At 40.0% G+C, this 18,149-nt stretch overlaps 1 protein-coding gene across 3 annotated transcripts in view; it reads left to right on the forward strand.

The window, feature by feature from the left end:
* The first annotated feature begins 1,452 nt into the window (after positions 1-1,452).
* PCCA (propionyl-CoA carboxylase subunit alpha) overlaps positions 1,453-18,149 on the forward strand; it is a 268,217-nt gene continuing 251,520 nt past the window's right edge. The window contains exons 1-4 of one of the 3 annotated variants that reach the window (XM_072931572.1): positions 1,453-1,610; positions 9,210-9,287; positions 12,913-12,960; positions 13,049-13,117. In XM_072931572.1, coding sequence (XP_072787673.1) covers positions 1,557-1,610; positions 9,210-9,287; positions 12,913-12,960; positions 13,049-13,117 — 249 coding nt within the window. In that variant the 5' untranslated portion in view covers positions 1,453-1,556. The remainder of the gene's footprint in view (positions 1,611-9,209; positions 9,288-12,912; positions 12,961-13,048; positions 13,118-18,149) is intronic. The other 2 variants (XM_030276646.4, XM_072931569.1) reach the window with 2 other exon arrangements.

An 18,149-nucleotide genomic window follows, 5' to 3' on the forward strand; every position in this document is an offset into this window, starting at 1 on the left:
CAATATTATGCATAAATGCAAGGAGGGACTTGTGCTTTGCTGAGGGGACCATGCAGCTAGTGTTCTATGAAAATATCTATGTTCGGGTGAACCCAGTTGCCCAGGAGGTTCTGCCCTCCTCTGGTGTCTCCCTGCAGCATGGGAATATGCAGAATGTGATTGTACATATAGTATGTATAGCCTGAGAGAATTTACTGAGGACTATACAAGTAGAAAATGTAAGGGTTGTTATGTAATGATGTGTGAATTGAGGCAGTGACATAACCTGGTACAACTTGCACTTACATAATCATCTGGCTGTATGGGAACCACCTTCTTACCTGCCCAAGGACCTAGACTGTTCTAGAGTCTGAGGGGGTTATTCCTAATCTAAATGTGTGTATTGCTCATACACATTTTCCTTATGGATTTTTTTTTTTTTTTTTGCTGTCTTCTGACCCTGTCGGGAGGTGTTTGTAAAGCATGTCTTGGGTTAACTGCAAACTATGACTTACTCCCTTTTCTTAATGGAGAATAATTTTCTCTTAGAAAATATAGTCTTGATCTGCTACTGTCATAAGGAGGAAGAGGAGGCTCGGGTCTACCCTCATGTCTCACATCATCATTGTAGGGAAAAAATCGTAGAAATAATGCTATTTGAAGGAAAAAACTCTCTTATTCCTATTCTTTGTGAACACTCATTTGGCTATCTTGGATTGCGTCTTTTCTATGCTTCAGTGCTGTGGGCAGTTTATGCCTCTGTTGCATTTTAGCAGATGTCTGAGACAATAACAGTGATACTTCTTAGGCATTCTCACCATGGTTAAACCTTTACAGCATTTCTTGGGATGACAATTTACTTGGGGCTCGGCACTGCTCTGTCATGTCCATCGGCTGAGATCCAGCACACCTGCAGCAGAGGACCCGGACCCAGCTGCACAGGTCATTTCAGAAGGAGCTGACTCGGAGTTTCTCGCATGCTAGCAAGCCAAGCAGCAAGTACTTCCCGCAGGAAAAGCGAGGCAGAGGATGATCAGCATCTCTCGTGCCGACCGTGCTTGCGCTTCTTAGGGCAGGCGCACAGGAGCAGGCAGCCCCGTACGTTCAGGATAACAGCACGAAGCGGTGTCAGGGGAGGTTTAGGCTGGATATTAGGAAAAGGTTCTTCACCAGAGGGTGGCTGGCCCTGGAACAGGCTCCCCAGGGCAGAGGTCACGGCGCCAGGCTGGCAGGGTTCAAGAAGCGTTTGGACAATGCTCTCGGGCACACGGTGTGTGTGCCTCGGGGGCTGTCCCTGCGTGTCCCTTCCAGCCGGGGCTGTGTGGCAGCTCCGTGCGCGCTCACAGCGCGCGCTCCCGCCGCAGTCGGCCCCACGCGCCGGGCGCGCGCGCGACGCCGCCGCAGCCGCGCCCGGGGTGGCACGCGCAAGCGCGACCCCAAGGGGCACGTGCGGCGCGCGGCGGGCCCCTCGCGCCCCTCCCCGCCCCCGGCGGGCGGGCGCGCGCCGGGATTGGCTGCGCGCGGCCCGGCCCCGGCGGCGCGGGTGAAAGGGCGGCCGGGCAGCGGCGGCCGCGGACATGGCGGCGGCTCCGCTCCTGCGCTGCGGCGGCCGGCGGGCGCGGCTGCCGGGGGTGAGCGGCGCCTTCGGGGCCGGCACGCGAGTGGCGGCAGCCTGGGGGCACCGAGCTGCGGGTGGGGGAGGCTCACCGCGGATGGAGGGGGCTGTTCTGTGTGCGGAAGGGCGGGGGGTGGGTGGTGTCTCCCCCGAGGAGGTTCCCCGTGTGACCGGCGGGGACCCCCGGCGGGGTGAGCGGCTCCGGGGAGCGCTGTGTGTGCCGGGCCGCGGCCCCGGGTGCGCGCCGGCAGCGGCCGGGGGCCTCGGCGAGTGCCGGCCGGAGCAGCGGCTGCGAAACCTGGTTCTCGCTTCTGTGCGTGGGGCTCCCCGCATCCGAGAGGCCCTTCCTTGCTGTGTCCCCTCGGCGTGTTGCCGGGAGACTGTGATTTTTTTTTTTTTTTTTTAAATTAATTTTCTGCCGATGAGCCGAGTGATGTGATACTTTAGGATGGTGGAGTTAGCGTCCTCGGCGGTGTTCATTGAAGGACTGGACGTGTCACTGAGTGCCGTGGTGGAGTTGACGTGATGGTGTTTGGCCATCGGTTTGGCTCGATGATCTCAGAGGTCCTTTTTGACCTGATTGATTCTGAGGTTCTGTGAGTTCAGTTTCCTTCTGCTCTTTCCCTCTGCTAAACACAAGCTTATAAAAACTCCGGGTTAGAGGTTAGTGTTTTTTTCTGTTTTTAGTTGTAAAATATTAGCTAGCAGAGAAAGGCGTTCTTTTCCCCTCCCATTCCCCCCATCTCCCCCTTTACCCCAGATACTTATAGTGCTTTCAGCTGTTACTTAAAGCTTCACTGTGATTTTCTCTTTTCCTTGCTTTTTCTGGAAAGGCAATAAACTTATTGCAGAACCATAGCAATATTTTTGATGAAGGCCTGAAATTATCTAGAAAACCTTGTTCCATAGGCTGTGGATTAACTTCCCTGAGGCACCTGCTGTGTTTTCATGTCTGTTGCTTCTACAGATTGTATTAAGAGAAAGATAGTGTTTTATATAAGAACAGACAGCATTTGCACATTGTGTTGTGTAACAGTTGAATGACACTGAAGTTAGTTTCTTTATGGGAAAGGTAGTGCAACTTCTAATTGTTTACTGTAGAAAGAATTTATACTTTTTTATTTTTTCCTGAAAAGGAAAAATTTGTGTAGCATTCCAGTGGAGAAGAGTGCAATGAATTATAGGAAATGTTTTGCCCAGTGCACCCCTGAGGCTGTGGGATGGGCTTCTCTCTAGAAATGTTGCCTCATAGCAATACTGTAAGGAATTCCTCACCTGTTCCTAGGAATCATGTAAAAGAGGTGGTTTCTGTGGGCAGGGAATTTTGAAAGCGGATTAAAGAGGAAAAGGGCATGTGTTTTACCTAAGTATCTTTCTTTAGGAAATATATGCAGTAAATTTGTTTTCCTGTCAAGTTGTATGTAGGAGAAGCTTTTTGAAAATTGAAGTTGTTTAACTGGAGTTGACTTCACATTAACAGGGAGCCCATCCTATTTGATATCTTTGGTTTTCGGTAGCCATGAAGGTGTGTATATAGATGGGGAAGGCTTCTCTTCTTCCTACTAAGTAGTTCTAAGCCTGATGTCAGTCTTTTGGAGACTGTAAAACGCCTGCTTTGTTTTCTTCTCTCTGGCATCTCAAGGGTCTTGTCTGACAGCACCAGTGCATGCAGTATTGAAAATGTTGCATTTGTGGCACCTCTGTAAAACAAAATGCTTTTATAGCTACTTAATAGTACTTATGAGTTATATCACTCAAGTGATTTCTAGCCCTGAAGTCACCATCAAGACAACAATATATTGGGAAACTTGTAATAGGATGAATTTGCATGGAAATTGCTTTCATGCATTATTTTATGTTTTGCTAACATAGACTAATAATAAATTGATATCTTCAAACTTGACTGTGCTTGGAATGTCAACAATTTTTGCAAGGGCTAGTAGCTACTGAGATGTCCTTAACTTCTTGTGCTGCTTTCATGTGGGAATCAATAAAGGACCTGAGAAAGGTGCAGAAACACTGAGCTGGGGATTTAGCTCTTCACTCTTTTTCTAATGTAGTGCCTATCACTTCTGTTTAGGTTTTATACAGAATGGGTTCTGCTTAGAATATAACCAGAATTTCATTTTGAGTGTTTTGTGCTTCTGAAGCTGTGAGAACCTGATGTTGAAAGAAGGCTGTAATCAGAGAATGAGGGTTGAGACATGGCTTTTGATATTTCAGTCATGAAACTCTTTTGAGAGAGTTGCTGGACTGATTAAAATAATGTAAAATGAAGTGATAGGTACTATACATCATGACTTCAATATTAAACTGCTGATATAGATTTTATCAGTGTAGGTAAGTTTTCTAATAATTGATTAAATGTGTGGAAAGTTTCTCTGTCATCTTTGCACCCAACATTTTTAAGTCATGAAAGTTATCTGTATGGTGGGGGCTCATTGCTTTCTTCTCTGATGTTGTTTTTAGCATGCTATTGTTCCAGGAAAATATTTTTACTGATGGGATAGCAATGTTGGATATAATTTGCCACTAGGGAAGGAAGTTCAAATGATTGCCAATTTGTGGAGATGAATGTAAACTACAGATTTTAGTATTGGCAAACACTCTTAAAGTGTAATTCAGGTGGAGATTTCTGGTTCCAGGAGTAGCTTTTTGGAATTTGTAGGGAAGGTATGCTGTGCTGTGTACTGTGGGCAAAAAGTACAACAAAAAGTTTTGAAAGGAAAAAAATTGAAAGTCCATTAAAGTCTATGTTGGGTAAAAAATGTCACTCTTGTTTTGAAACACTCTTTGTGTTTTAATTTATTTTGTCTGTTCCCAACTTGCATAGATTGTTACAGTACTGTGATCTATTTCATAGGTGCCAGCCTTACTGGATCTCTTAAGGCTGCTGCCCTTAGAAGCTGTTCCAACTTTCTGCAGCTGCTAGGTCTTGATCACAGGCTGCTCTAGCCTCCCTCCAACTTGTGCCAGCACTACCGCATGGATATCTTGGATAAGCCAGACTGAAATCTGGCTGAGAATACGTTTTTCTCACTCCTTGTGAGTAGCCTCTCAGCTGGTTGTATTCCCATGCCTGTTTGACTATACAAGCTTTGGGGACTGGCACAGAGGAGAAGCTGCCTTGATATAGGAATGATTGAGCTTAAAAAAATAGCCTTAGGTGGATGTGTATTTCCTTGTTTGTAGTTTGTATGCTATGTTGGCAAATATGAAAGATTTCCTGTTCTTAGAATTGTGGGTGTTTGTCAGTCTGGTCAGAGAGAAGGGACTGTGAAGTGCAGTGTGCATTACAGAACCTTGTACCACAGCTGTGTTTGCAGATGGCTTCAGGAGAATTTGCTTACAGTTACAAGAGCTTGGCTGTTCAGCACTCTGAGCATACAAAGGAAGGGAAAGTGCTTCCTTAGAGAAATGTAGAAGTGTTACGTTTCCCTTCCTGTTCATAAGATTTATACAATATTGTATTATCAAGTGGTAGATTAAAAGTCTTGCAGTCACGTGAAGGTGTCTCTTCCTATGTGCTGTATACCTACTCCATCAGTAGAGTTCCACACACAGGAAATTGCGTTGTCAAATGAGTTGAAATAAAGGTTTGGGAAGAGTTGCTGTGTAATCAAAACATGAAAAAAGAAATCATAATTTTAATTAGTTTTATAACTGCTCAGGAATACTGATAGCTAATACTAGGTACACCACAAAGAGAAAGGGGTTATTCTTATGGTATCCTATAGCCAAGTGTAAGGGCAAAAATCTTAGAGGTAGAATTTGTCTAGGGAAAAGAAATGTGCTAGTCTGGCTGTTACTATTGCGTATTGCTTACTGTATTTTCTACTAATGCTAAAATACACATTCCTTCCTATACTAGACTTCTTACAGCAAATATGATGCTTTTCCTTCCTGAAATCTGGAACTCTGTGTCTCTGTTTCAACACTGAGACCTTTTTCTGCCTGTAAAGCTCAGTATCAATGAGTTATTTACAAGCTAACCAGCATGGCAGGGAGATTTCCTTCCTCTATGAGGGCATGTAAATCTTTAAAAACACACATATAAATAATATCTTAACTTAATTCTCTGCTTTGCTCTTGTATGCTCTGTCCTTAAACCACCTCAGGAGGTTTCCTAGGGTTGGGTGCCCAAGGGGAGGCAGTTTGTCTGTGAGGTCTCAAAGTGACAATGTGCAGTGGGCATACTACAAGGTACTCTGTAGTTAGATTTTTTTTAAATATGAAGTTATTTTATAACTGTTACAGCTGTTGTAGATCAGTTTGGCTATTTTGCAATTAATAATAGACAAAGCAGGATACTTTTCCAAAATACACTGATGCTATAGGTTTTTAAAAAATTTGCTAGACATGGGAAACTCTAAGCCAAATGCAGAAGTCCAGAATTGAGTTCTCATAAATGAATAGCTTGCAGTCTTGGGCTTTCAAGAGTTGAAAGCTTTATCAAATAGAAGTAACAAATCATTACAAAAATAGGTTATACCAGATGACTCTACTGCCCTCTCCTAGTTTTACAAGGTACAAGGAAGTCTTTAGGTCAAGCTGAGCTCTCTGGGCTATGTTCTTAGGAACTGCCTGTGTAAGGTATAATAGTGAGGGCATGTGTGGTTTGGTGGAGGCAGCCAATTAAGAGTGCAGCTTGAGAGGTAGATTGGCTTTGCTGGGTTGTTGGTTTGAGAGGCCTTTAGGGGTTTGATGTAGCTCTTAAAGAACCTACCTATGGCAGGAGCTTGGGAGCCTGGGGGTTAATGATAATACCTGCATGGCTATAGGGTTGGAGATGGCAATTTAGTAACATTCCTTTGTGGCCTTAGATGTGCATTATTTACAAAATACTTGTTTATTTTTAAGTAATTATTCAATTACTCTTAGTGGCTAGGAGCAGACCTCTAAAGATATTTTCCTTAAGTAGATGCAAGCTCTTAAACCTTAGTGTATATTGGTATAGATACATATAGAAACTCTTCTTTTAAAAGCTGTGAACTAGAGTTGAGATTTCACATCTGAGTTGAGCAATATGCTTGATTTGTTTTAGGAAATTACTCCACAAGGGCTAAACCTGGCTTTCTCAGCGATTTGCTTGTATGTATGAGAGGAGGCAGTTAAATTTTTAAACATAGGTACATAGGTTAGGTTATTACAAGATTTTTATATGGAATCTGTCCAATTCTGTAGTGTAAAACCAGAGCTGAGTGTGATTTTTCCGAGTTTTTTTAGTTGCTTGGTAATTTATTCTTTCTGCATAAAATGTTTTAACAGTTTTTTTTTTTTCAAGATGACTAAAATTCTACAGCTTAATGCTTGCTAATTTCCACCATCATAGCCTTTCCTCCCTGTCTCCTGAGCATAGCTCTTCTGGCTTCTCACAGGCATCCAAAACTAGTGTTGTATGAAAGGTATTTACAACAAAGTTCAGAAACTTTTCCTTCCTTGCCTGGTTGTTGCCTTTTCCCTGCTAACTGCAAGTATTTAGATTAGCCCCACTGACCCTTAACTTTCTCCAGTGAATAATATTAACTTGGTAGAGAGTTTTTGTGTGTGTCCTGTATGACTTTCTGTAGACTATTTCTGGTCTCTCAAGCACTTCTGTTAATAGTGTTTCCAAGGAGGGGGGCTCACTCTGCTTAACCATGTGTATTCTGGAGCAGGAGAGTGTACTCTGCTGCTTCTCTAGGTATCCTTCCTCTGCCCTCTGACAATATCTAGATCACAGTACAGTCATTAAAGGTGTACCAAGTGTGCTGTAAACTTGGGATACTGACCAGCTGGCAGGTGTGATTGCAGCTTGCAGAATTCTGTCCTTTACTCCATCTCTTTAATACATGAAACAGATTGTACTGTCACACCCTCAGATAAATAATAATATGCTCCTGCAAAAAAAAAAAAAAAATCCAAAACCCCCCAAAAAAACTAAAGAAACCTCTAGCGGATTTGATTCTAGCATAAAAATTTATTTGAGTTTCACGTTGGTTTGGATTTTATCTTTGGGAAAGAAGTGAAAGAAATAAAAGAAGCAAAAACCCCCACCAAAACAAACAAACAAAACTGAATGGGGAACAACTTGATGAAAAAAAAAAAAAAAGGTTACTTTCCACTAACCTTTTTTTAATTTCAGAAAAATTAAACATATTTGAATTGTTCAGAAGAATTAAGCATAGGTGGATTATCTGGGAACAGTGTATGCCATGTCTGCCAGTAGTGACTGGTAACTCAATAATTTGTGTAACTATAGTAGCTTTCTGCTCATGAAGCTTGGTTGGAACTGTCAAGATGTGGTATGGCTCTGAGGCTTTCTTTATGTACTTGTGTTGAAATATATTGTTTTTCCTTTATAACATTAAAGATCAGCTGCATTTGCAAATGTGATGATCTTCTCAATCCTGGGCTGGTTTCTGCTTCCTGTGATGCAATATGAGAAGTATTTTCAAACTTAATCAGGCTAGAGGGCTGTATAGGGAGTATTCACATTCCAGTTACTGTCAGCCACTGTTACTTCAAACTCAATATGAGCTTACAGTAAACTCAAAATTTTATCTATTTTTGAACTGTCTTAAGTTCACTACTGTTGTATAAGTTGCAGCTGAATTCTCTAATTAAGCTCTTTATGTGAACATGTGCTTCCTTACTTTTTGATCTTTTTTCTAATGTAGTCGGTATTTGTCCATCTCTTTTCCCCTTGGTCTTTTCACAGGACAGCCTTTACTTTCTACTAGTTCCTCAGATTTCTGCAACTTTTTAAAACAATTCTTTAAGACAGAACTGACAGATTGAGTTCTGGCAGTTCCCTGTCACTGCTGTTTTGTGTTTCCTACTTGTCAATATCTATTATTAAGGCTTTTTGTAGTCTTTTTGTTTCCAAGTGTGTGATTAAGTGTGACTTTTCTAGAGCTGTCTGTATTGATGCATCTTTGGTGTGTTATTTTATCTGTATGATTATTTTCGTTTATGGCTAGCTGCCATTGCACTGTGAAATGACTTGCTTAAGTAATACCCATCTGAATCTCCTTTTTTATTCACTTACAAATCTATGATATAATCTGTTGTGTTTTCTTTGAAATAGCCTGTGTATACTGCTTTTTCCTGTGTTGTGCAAAAATTGTCTATGTAGAAGTTGGTTCAGAGCAGAAATCTAAGGGGAAAAGACCTCTTTTCCTCAGACTGCTGTCAGGAGCCTGGGATAGGGAAGATAGCATCTGAAGTCTGCTCTACTTTCCCCTTCTGTATGGGCCCAGTCTACTGCCTGCTGTATGCCCAACAGTTCCCCAGCAGTGGAGGCCTCTTCCCATCACCACTGTGTACAGACATATACATGCTCTTTTGAGAATTTCTTGTAGATGTTTCTTAGAAGAAGAAGGAAAGAAGGTGGTATAGTGGAGAGTATATTATAAAAAAAGTTATGCTTAAGCTAATGACCTCATATCTAGAGCTTCTGAATTTTTTTCTGGTTACTGTTTGTGGGTCTTTGCTTGGAGAAGGGCAGTTCTCTATGAGCTTTAATCCACTTGGTGAGGGAATGAAAGACTATGGAAGTTTCGTCAAGATGTCAGTGTATGAAATGTTTTTAATGGCATATTGTAACAGGCTTAACTCCCTGTTTCTTCTGTAGTGGGAAACACTGTATTCAAGATGGTGCCTTATAACTTCACATAATCTCTATTCATCTGTGTATGATCCAAACGAAAAGGTAAGTAATATGGTGCATGTTTTCTTTTTGACATCTTACTGTAATACTCACATTTGGGTTTTTAAGCTGCCTTCTTCTTTGTGCTGCTACTAACAGTGGTAGTTCTCTTGGTATAACCCATCACTATAACTGGTTTAACAGCATGTCTTTCTAAACTAAAAAGGAAGTTGCTTTTGCAGGATACATGTCAAGCAAGTTTGGATTACTACTTTGAGTGTATCCCAAAAAGCTTAATAAGTGATTGTGAACTTGGGAAAGTTACATACCAGCCTGAGCCTGTTATAATTATGAAACAACTGTTAATGTTTTTCACAGTGTGGGTGGTAATGGGCCTGTTAAAACATTTGGGAGCTAGGCTAGCCAAAAGCTGTTTGTGGGAACAAAACTATGTAACAGGAGCAGCATGATTATTAGATGATTTGGCATGGGGGTGAGAACTTCAGACCTTGGAAAAAGATGGGCTGTGGGATTCCTTAAAATCAGAGGGTTTTGGGCACGTTGCAAAAGGCAGGCCTCAGAGACAGCAGGATGGTGATTAGAGCTAAGCAGTAGCTATAGGATTTGTCAGCAGAAAAATTATACAAGAAGTAGAAAGAAAAGACAAATAGAACAATGGTCTGTGTATTAACACTTCGGTGGAATAACTTCCTAAGTGACAGAAAAGTATATCTGGTGAGATATTAGGAAGGTCTAAGCTTAATAATGGAGCTCTGTGCATTGTATCTTGAGGCTTACAAGCAGGTATTGTATTCGAAATAAGCAAGCACTGTTTTAACTATAGTGTGCTTATAGTGATTGGATAGAACTACTGTCAATATGCTTTTGCTTTGTGTGACTGGTCAAAAAGCTTATAAAGGAAGTTGTAACATTAAGTTCTTGGTCTGTTGCCTGGGTGTGAGCTGCTGGCATCTTCCCATTGTCATAACCATGTAATGAGACTGATGCTAAAGAATAAACAGCTTGAGATGCGTGCCACAGCAGTCCTGTCCCGTTTGTGACTTGTACATAGCCCCTGGCTGGTGATAATGGGCCTTTAAGGCCTGCAGAGACTACCAAATCCTCATCTTGGGGATTGTGCAGTAGCAATCTCAATTTACAGTAATGAGCCAAGAAAAACTTTCCTTGTGGAAGATTGTCTTGGCATGGCCTCTGAAGTAAGGCAATGGGAAAAAGCAGTGTGTACCTAGAACTGTAGCTTTACTATTTTTTTTTTCAGAAGATTTCTTTTTCTTAAGGCTCTTGCTTGATTAAGATCTCCTTGCTTTTATAAGTGCATAATTATATTTAGGCCATATACCTGGGTATTTGGTTTCTCTCAACTAGGAGTTGTCATTTCAATCCGTGACTACTACAGACAGGAGAAGGGGCAGTGAACAAAATAAACCAGAAAAGCACTTAAATTGTCTTTGCAATGACAAGACTTTCATGTGACACCTTCTCAGACAATTAGTGGAAATGATATTAAAAAAATGTTACTCTGAAGCAGTATGATTTTAAATTTTATTTTTGAGTCTAATCTGAGTCTCTAGACAGAGACTAGAATTGAAAAATTAAAATGTATATCAAATAGTCTTATAATCTTGATATTGGAAGTCTTGTCTTGCACTACAACCCCAGCTGATTAATAAAACAGCTTTTATGTACCAAGAACCAGGTTGATGGTGAACTTGAGTCATGATGCTTTTCAGTACTAGGTATTTGGGAGTATTTTTTAAATTTCCCCTCAAGTCTATATGCTTAAAAATCTTTAAGTACCTAGAATGCTGAAATTCAGACTCAGGAACAGTTTTGTATGATTGTGTTGATAACCTTTTTATACCAGATCACCAGCTAAAAACTCTTCAAAAAAGTTGCTACCTCCTGTGGTAATCTTAAAGTATTTGTACCTCTGATAATTGAGCTTGTTTAAGATCTGTCTGAGTCAGTTGTGCCTGTGCATTGGGCAGTGGTATTCAGCAAGTCTGGACGAATTTACTATAAAAGATTGCTGCAGCTCTCACCTGGACAGGTTTCTTATCACTTTATTTCCACATGGTGTTGTCATGTGGTAATATTTTTAAACTGGTTGTGTTATATCAGCTCAGTCCTGACTTTGAAAAAGTAAATTTGATCAAGGGCACCTTGAGTTTCTTTGGAGTGTAGAGCAAATAATGTGTTCTAGTCAGTCAATAGCAGGTCCTATTGGGGTTTTTCAGTGTTCCTTCCTCTCCTCTGGCACCTGTCTTCCCCTCCTCAAATTAGCTAATGAATGTGAGGTTAGTAAACCGTTTAGTTGTTGTGCAATACCTTTTCTGCCCCTAGTCCATATGAAAACAAGCTGTTTGGTGGAGGAAGAGTAGCTGTCAAATGTCTTCGGGTATTGTTTGATACACTTGATGTAGTATGACTATGGATTGCCCTGAGGGAGACAGTCCTACTGGTTCCTTATCCTAAGTTTTGCATTTGTAGCATGAGAGGCAGAGTAGGACTGTTCAGTTAATGTTTTAAACTTGCTGGTTCCCTATCCTAAGTTTTTCATTTGGAGCATGGGAGGCAGAGTAGGACTGTTCAATTACTGTTTTAAACTTGTGATGTGTCCTGGAGCTGCATCCCTGTGATCTGGGGTGTGGAAAGCAGTGAGGTAAGTGTGTCACTCAGGATGGTCCCTTTCAGTGGCAGTCTGTATTTATAACTGAGCAGGGGCAGTTCCAAAGTGCACCTGTGTGTTCAGTAGCAGGGCCTATGACAGCAATAACCCTCACTCCCAGCAATGAGATTTTTATGCTGAGCAGCTGTGCTGCTCTGCCACTCTTTTCTTAATGGGAAAGGGTGTAAGGCTTATTGACTTCCAACAGCTTGTTATCCCCTCTTACAGGCATGATATAGAAGTGTTGAAGGTACATTTACAGCATTAGTGCATTCCAATGTGAAAGCGGGCAATGAATTTCGGCGAGTAATAAGTTTGATTTGCTATTCTGTTGCATTGCAGATGCTACTTAGTATTAAGTGTGTAACAATGTCCTGATGGCCATGCAGTATTTTGCCCAGTTCCTCAGGTGGGGCTCAGATGGGAGAAGGGGCAAGGCTGGTACAACTCAGCAGGTATGCCTGTTCAGGATCAAACTGTTGGTCTTTAATCCTCCATGACCTAGGCATGGTGGAGCCTGTCTTCCTTATGATTGGAATGCCTTTTAAAGGGCTCCCATAATTGATGAGTATTGTGTTCCATGTCATCTATACTGATTATTAGCAGTGACTACTGTAGCTGTATAATACCAGCATGTATCTGTGCTGCTTCCAGGTAACATAAAACCTACTTCACCTCTTCCCTGGATTTGAGTGACTTCTAGAGCTGCTGTAGGGTTCTAGTTGGCAAGGAGATCCAAGGAATGTTGGTGTAAATAGTCAAAGCCTTTTTCTTCTGGACCTGTGTGTGTGCTAGGTAGATCTAGTATAGCATGCTGTTTGTTATATAATCATTTAAATCAGGAGAACTCTTTTAAAAGAAGGCGATCTCAGAATTATAAGATCATAGATTAACCATGGTTTTAGTGGAAATGGAGGAAAAAAGAATGCATGTTTCTGGGGGGAGAAAAACTTGTATTCTGATTGTCTCTGAAGACTCTTATAATTCTTTTCTCTTCAGACTTTTGAAAAACTCCTTATTGCCAACAGAGGAGAGATTGCATGCCGAGTAAGTATGTAACATTTTAGGGTTTTGATATTTCATTCTAAAACTATTGGTATTTAAATATTGGTAACTGTCACTTCTTATGTGGTAGGTCATCAAAACGTGTAAGAAGATGGGGATTAAAACAGTTGCCATACACAGTGATGTCGACACCAATGCTGTGAGTACTACTTAATTCAAGTGGTAAATGGGGTTTTAGTAATTGAGCATGACTTGCATCTATTATGCAGTCTTGTTGGTTATTTTTGTAGGCATATTGGCAATTCTGAAGTATCTTTGTATATGTCCTTTTCCTCTATGTGATTGAACTAAATGGAGATAGCAAGGTGGAGGAAGGATTGGACAAGTGTTTAGCATGTTTTTCCTGTGAACTCTTCTGTGTTTGTGTAAATGCTACCTTCCTCTTTGTGTGGATTAAGCTAGATACATAGGTAGATGGGGGCAACAAGTGTGAGAGTAGCAGTGAAACCTAAATTTTGTTTTGCTAAAATGCACAAAAAGGCATTTTAGTGAAGAGTGAATCCTAGAAGAAGGTATAGAGCTTAATATAAATTTTTCCTGTGTCTGGTAAATATTTTTCATTACTTTCCACTTTCCATAGAAATATCCCCTTCTACCAGGTATGCTAAACAGACTTAATGGAGCTGTTCCATTTGATGAGGATATTGATGTGCCTTCAATATTCAGCAGCATAGCAGGAAGGTGGTAAAATGGCTTTTTAGACAAGTATGGTACCTGAATTGCCCATTTCCAGGTTTTGTAGTCTCTTCATTATCATTCATGGCAACAATAACAGGATAATTTATTGTGTGGTGTAACAGCAAGTGTCATCATACTTGCATATTCTTTTTGACTAGAGAGAACACTGTATTATTCCTTGCCTGCAAGAACTGCCACAGAAGAAATGACCAGGGGTACCCCCATGTCCCAGGAAAGTTTGTTGAAATCTGGAAGGGAGTTAAACCCCTGTATTATGATTTAATAGGAAGTCACTCAGACAAGCTACCAGAAAAAAAAGTGTATTTTATGCAGGACAGGACTAGTGAATATAGATGGTGAGTTACTCAATGTTAGAAAAACACGACATGGTTCATGAAATCTGAAAGCAGTTAGAACTTAGTTTTCAAAGTTAGATGAAAGGTGGGAACTGTTGGGAGTTTTGGACTTTGACATAGCTTTTGTCTGAGTCCCTTTGTGGTTCTGTTACTACATGACCAGCTCAGCTCGTATGAATAGGGTGTAGATTGAGCAAGGGACTGAAATGGGACTTTTGAAAATACTCTGCTGATGGATTTTTATGCCAAGTATTTCTTTCTTTGAGGTGAATGGAAAGCTTGGTCTGGATTTCAACTGGTAGCCACAACTGGTAATATAGTAGCTTGTGGGTGCTCGATGGACTGTGACATGAATTCTTAATGGGTGGATGTCAGACATCATGATAAATTCTAATTCTTTTGGAAGCCAAGGGTTATGTGAATATGAATACAAACTATTCTGTATGATCTATGATTACTCTTGTAAAACTGAAGCATGCTGATGGGTACTTGAATTCCATCTTATGTATATAGTATCTGCTGTTAGGATAAATGGGTTCACTGTTTAGGAGCACTGCATACATAGCCTTTTCACTGACATGAATTCATCCTGAAAATAGACTTAAAACACCATTTAAAGAAAACCCATATGTTCCTTCACCAGTCCATAATAGACTTGAGAAAATGAATTGGTCTTCTCTCCAGTGTGTCTGTTGATAGTGTGGATTCTGCTATGAACTGGAGACTGTGACAAGATCTGAAAGCAGTAAGTAAAAACCAAGATTGAAAACCATAATAAGAGAGTAAGAATGGCATGAAAAGGTACAACTCATGACCTTAGGGGGAAGGGTATACAAATGGTGCATTACAAAAAGGAAATTGAAAATATGTCGATCTGCTTTGATCTACAGTGCTGTCTTAGCTTTAAAATACAAATAGGGTCTTTAATTTGTAATAGCTTCCAAGAGAAAGAAAATCCAAGCTGGTATCTCAGAAATGCATTAATATACTCCTGGTAGTTCATAGAGATAAGCTTAAGTGTGTTAGAAAGGATGCTGCCATTTTGAGTTTGTGGACAAGAGACAAGGCTCTAACAAATACTGTAAGAGTGGTGTAGTGTCTGCTTAGCTCCTTGGAGCCTTACTTGAAGACTGACCAAACTTATCTGTATGAGGTTAAGCATTGGCTGTGTGTCTTGAAGAAGCTCCAGGTATTTAAAGGAAAATGAGAGGAAGGCTACTTGAAAAACTATTCTGTGTACTTAAGGCAGCGGTATGAAGTCTAAGCTAGTCTAATTATACATGTTGTTTGTCTGTCATAGATCCTTCAGTCACTACCTTGTGGCCTTGCACTGGGAAAGAGTTTACTTAATGATGGCGGTTATAATGACTTGGGTACTTCTAGTTATTCATAATGGGAATGACTATTGCAGTGATGTGTGATTGCCATTTTGGATGACCTTGATAGATGAGTCCACAGGCCAAATTCTTTGACTCTGAAACTTACAATAGAGTCACCAACAATAGTTGTCCATAATTCTGTCCAATGTTTCATCAGCAGCATCCTTCTTGGTTGTACCAGTCACAACAAGATGTCAAATGTGCTGAAGTCATACTCGGGAGCTGATGCAACCTGCCAAAGGAGCCTCTGTCCTTGTGGAGCTAGGAAAAACATGTTTGCTTAGTGATGGGATGCTGCAAGAGAGTTGTTAGTATTTTTTGATTTTGTGCTTGACAGGATATCTTACTCCTTCATGACTTGTATTGCAAAAGCAATGATAGGCAGCTACCCTGATGATGCTGGTCATTGAACCAAAGACAGAAAGAGCTGTAAAGACATGCAGTTGAACTAGGTGCCCATCCCAACACTGTTTGTCTTTACTGAAAATAGTGGGACCTGGTTTTAAGTAATCAAAGTAGGTAGAGATATCTTACAAAAATAATTTTTTATTAACACGTTTGGAAGTAGCACTAACTACAGTAGATAAAATTTATGCTTAGAACTAGGAGTAACCTTTGAGAAGTAGAGCCCCTTATTACATTACTTGTCATCTGTATAGCTACTTACTGAAAAGCAGGTAGCCTGATACTCTTAATATGAATTAATTGTAACCAATATAACTGTAAAAGGAGGGGGAGGGTAGTCCAGTCAGTCTCTTACCGGCTCTCTGGTTTTGTCATACTGTTTGAAAACACAATTGAAATTGAACAGAAGCAAAGTTCCTTCAGTGTGCTCACTAAATATTTAAGGTGAGAAAGAAAACGGGTATTACAAGGTAATGATAGCTTCTCATTTATTCCTTATTTAGTGATATGCATAAATGATTCAAGCAGGCATTTTTACTAATGTTTGTATAGGAATTGTGTACACAGTCTTAAAATAATGCTCCTTGAATAAAAGCACTGCAAGACTTGCAAGTGAGTTATCTTGTCCTAGAGCTTTATTTTAGATTTCTTTTGGTTGAATATTCAACTTTTCTATTTTTTTTAAATTTTCAGATGACTGAAATCCTTGTGGAATTTACAGTGCCGAATAGAGGTGGTGGCAATAGACAAAAAGTATATAAGCTTTCCATGAAACAGCTTTTTCTTGTTCTTCACACTTAGTTTCTGTGGAGTACCATGGCAAATGTCTTGGTTATGTTGTTACAGCAATATCAATCTGGACATACCATTAATAGATAAAACTAGTAAATAAACTATAAGAGCACAAAAGAATTTTCATTTCAAGGAATTGAAAGTTTCCTGTTATGAGGAGGAAGCAGCAGAGAGAAGTGTTATAAACTGGGAATGTGGCAAAAATGGAACAACCTGATGAGAACCAAATAAAGCTTACCTGAAGAGGGAAAATACAAAGAACAAAATATACTGTTTTGTAATATTAATTTTAAAGATGACCAAAGATCTGAAAGATTTTTAGAGGTAAAAATTGTTATGGTGATAGGGAAGAGAACATTAACAAAACTTAAAAGGAGATAGTTGGCTTGAGAGACTTTTGGATGCTTCTGTATTAATGCAAATTTACAGATAGCTGGAAATGGTATTACATGGGATTGAGCTGCATTTAGTTTTGTGGAGGTGGGAGAGTCTGTGAACTGGTGGGAAAAACAGCCTGACAAAATGGCTGCTGAGACCCCCATAGAGCATTACAGTTGCTCATGTGGTACTGAATAAAATAGATCATAATGGATGCTTTCAGGTCCTTGAAAGTAGTGGCTAATACTCTTTGATTGCATCTGTTATTTTGGGGAAAGCAGAGAAAGAAGTTGTATACTGTTTGAAATGTTGAGTTTTGTTGTTTTTTTTTAACGTCAGTGTTCAGCTTTCAAAACACTGATTCTTTAGACTTGAATAGCTAAAGTGGGGAAGGACCATTAAATTCAGATTTTAAAAAAATTAAAACATCTGGCAGAATTATTTTTGATATGAGAAAACAAGCTAAGAAATTTGTTCTGAACAAGAGTAGTCATATGTGCTTTTCCTCCTGAACTGATTGGAATAGAGGGTTAAGATGAAAGAGCCTCGTCAACCATAAATGTAACACTGATGGTGCAAACATTGTCAAGGAAAGCTAGAGAACTATTGTAATGCCTAACATAATCAGCTAAAAGTATGATAAATGAAGAACAAGCTTTCACTAATTGGATCTGAACAAAAGAAGGTATAGCATAAAGCAGTGAATGAGATATAATTTTACTTGGCATTTTTTAACACAGCAGGGATTCTATAGCCATATGAAGCAATGAACTATAAATGACTGAAAAAATCCCATGGGAAAGTAATGTAAACTACTAAAACTTAACAGAGTAGTGGGCAGTGAGTTATACTTCTTTCATATAAGGTTTTTCCTATCAGTCACTTAAGACTTCAGGTGTTATATTAAACTGCCTGTTCTAAATCTTGTTCTGTCACATAATATAAAATGAAAAATAATGCAAATGCTTTTAGTGATGTAAAAGTAATTGTACAGAATTGAGCTGTTCTCCAGAAAGTGTAGTCTTTTGAGTGACAGAAAAAGATCTTCCATTTCTAGTTAATTTATTTTTTCCTACATTCCTTTCCTAACTTTTTTTTTTAAGCTTGGAGTCTGAGAGAGTATTTCAGAAGGAGGTTGAGGAAAAATCTGGTTTGAGGTTGAAGAAAAATCTGGTTTAGGGAA

Source organism: Taeniopygia guttata, chromosome 1 (genome assembly GCF_048771995.1).
Source record: "Taeniopygia guttata chromosome 1, bTaeGut7.mat, whole genome shotgun sequence".
In the NCBI taxonomy this organism is placed as follows: domain Eukaryota; kingdom Metazoa; phylum Chordata; class Aves; order Passeriformes; family Estrildidae; genus Taeniopygia; species Taeniopygia guttata.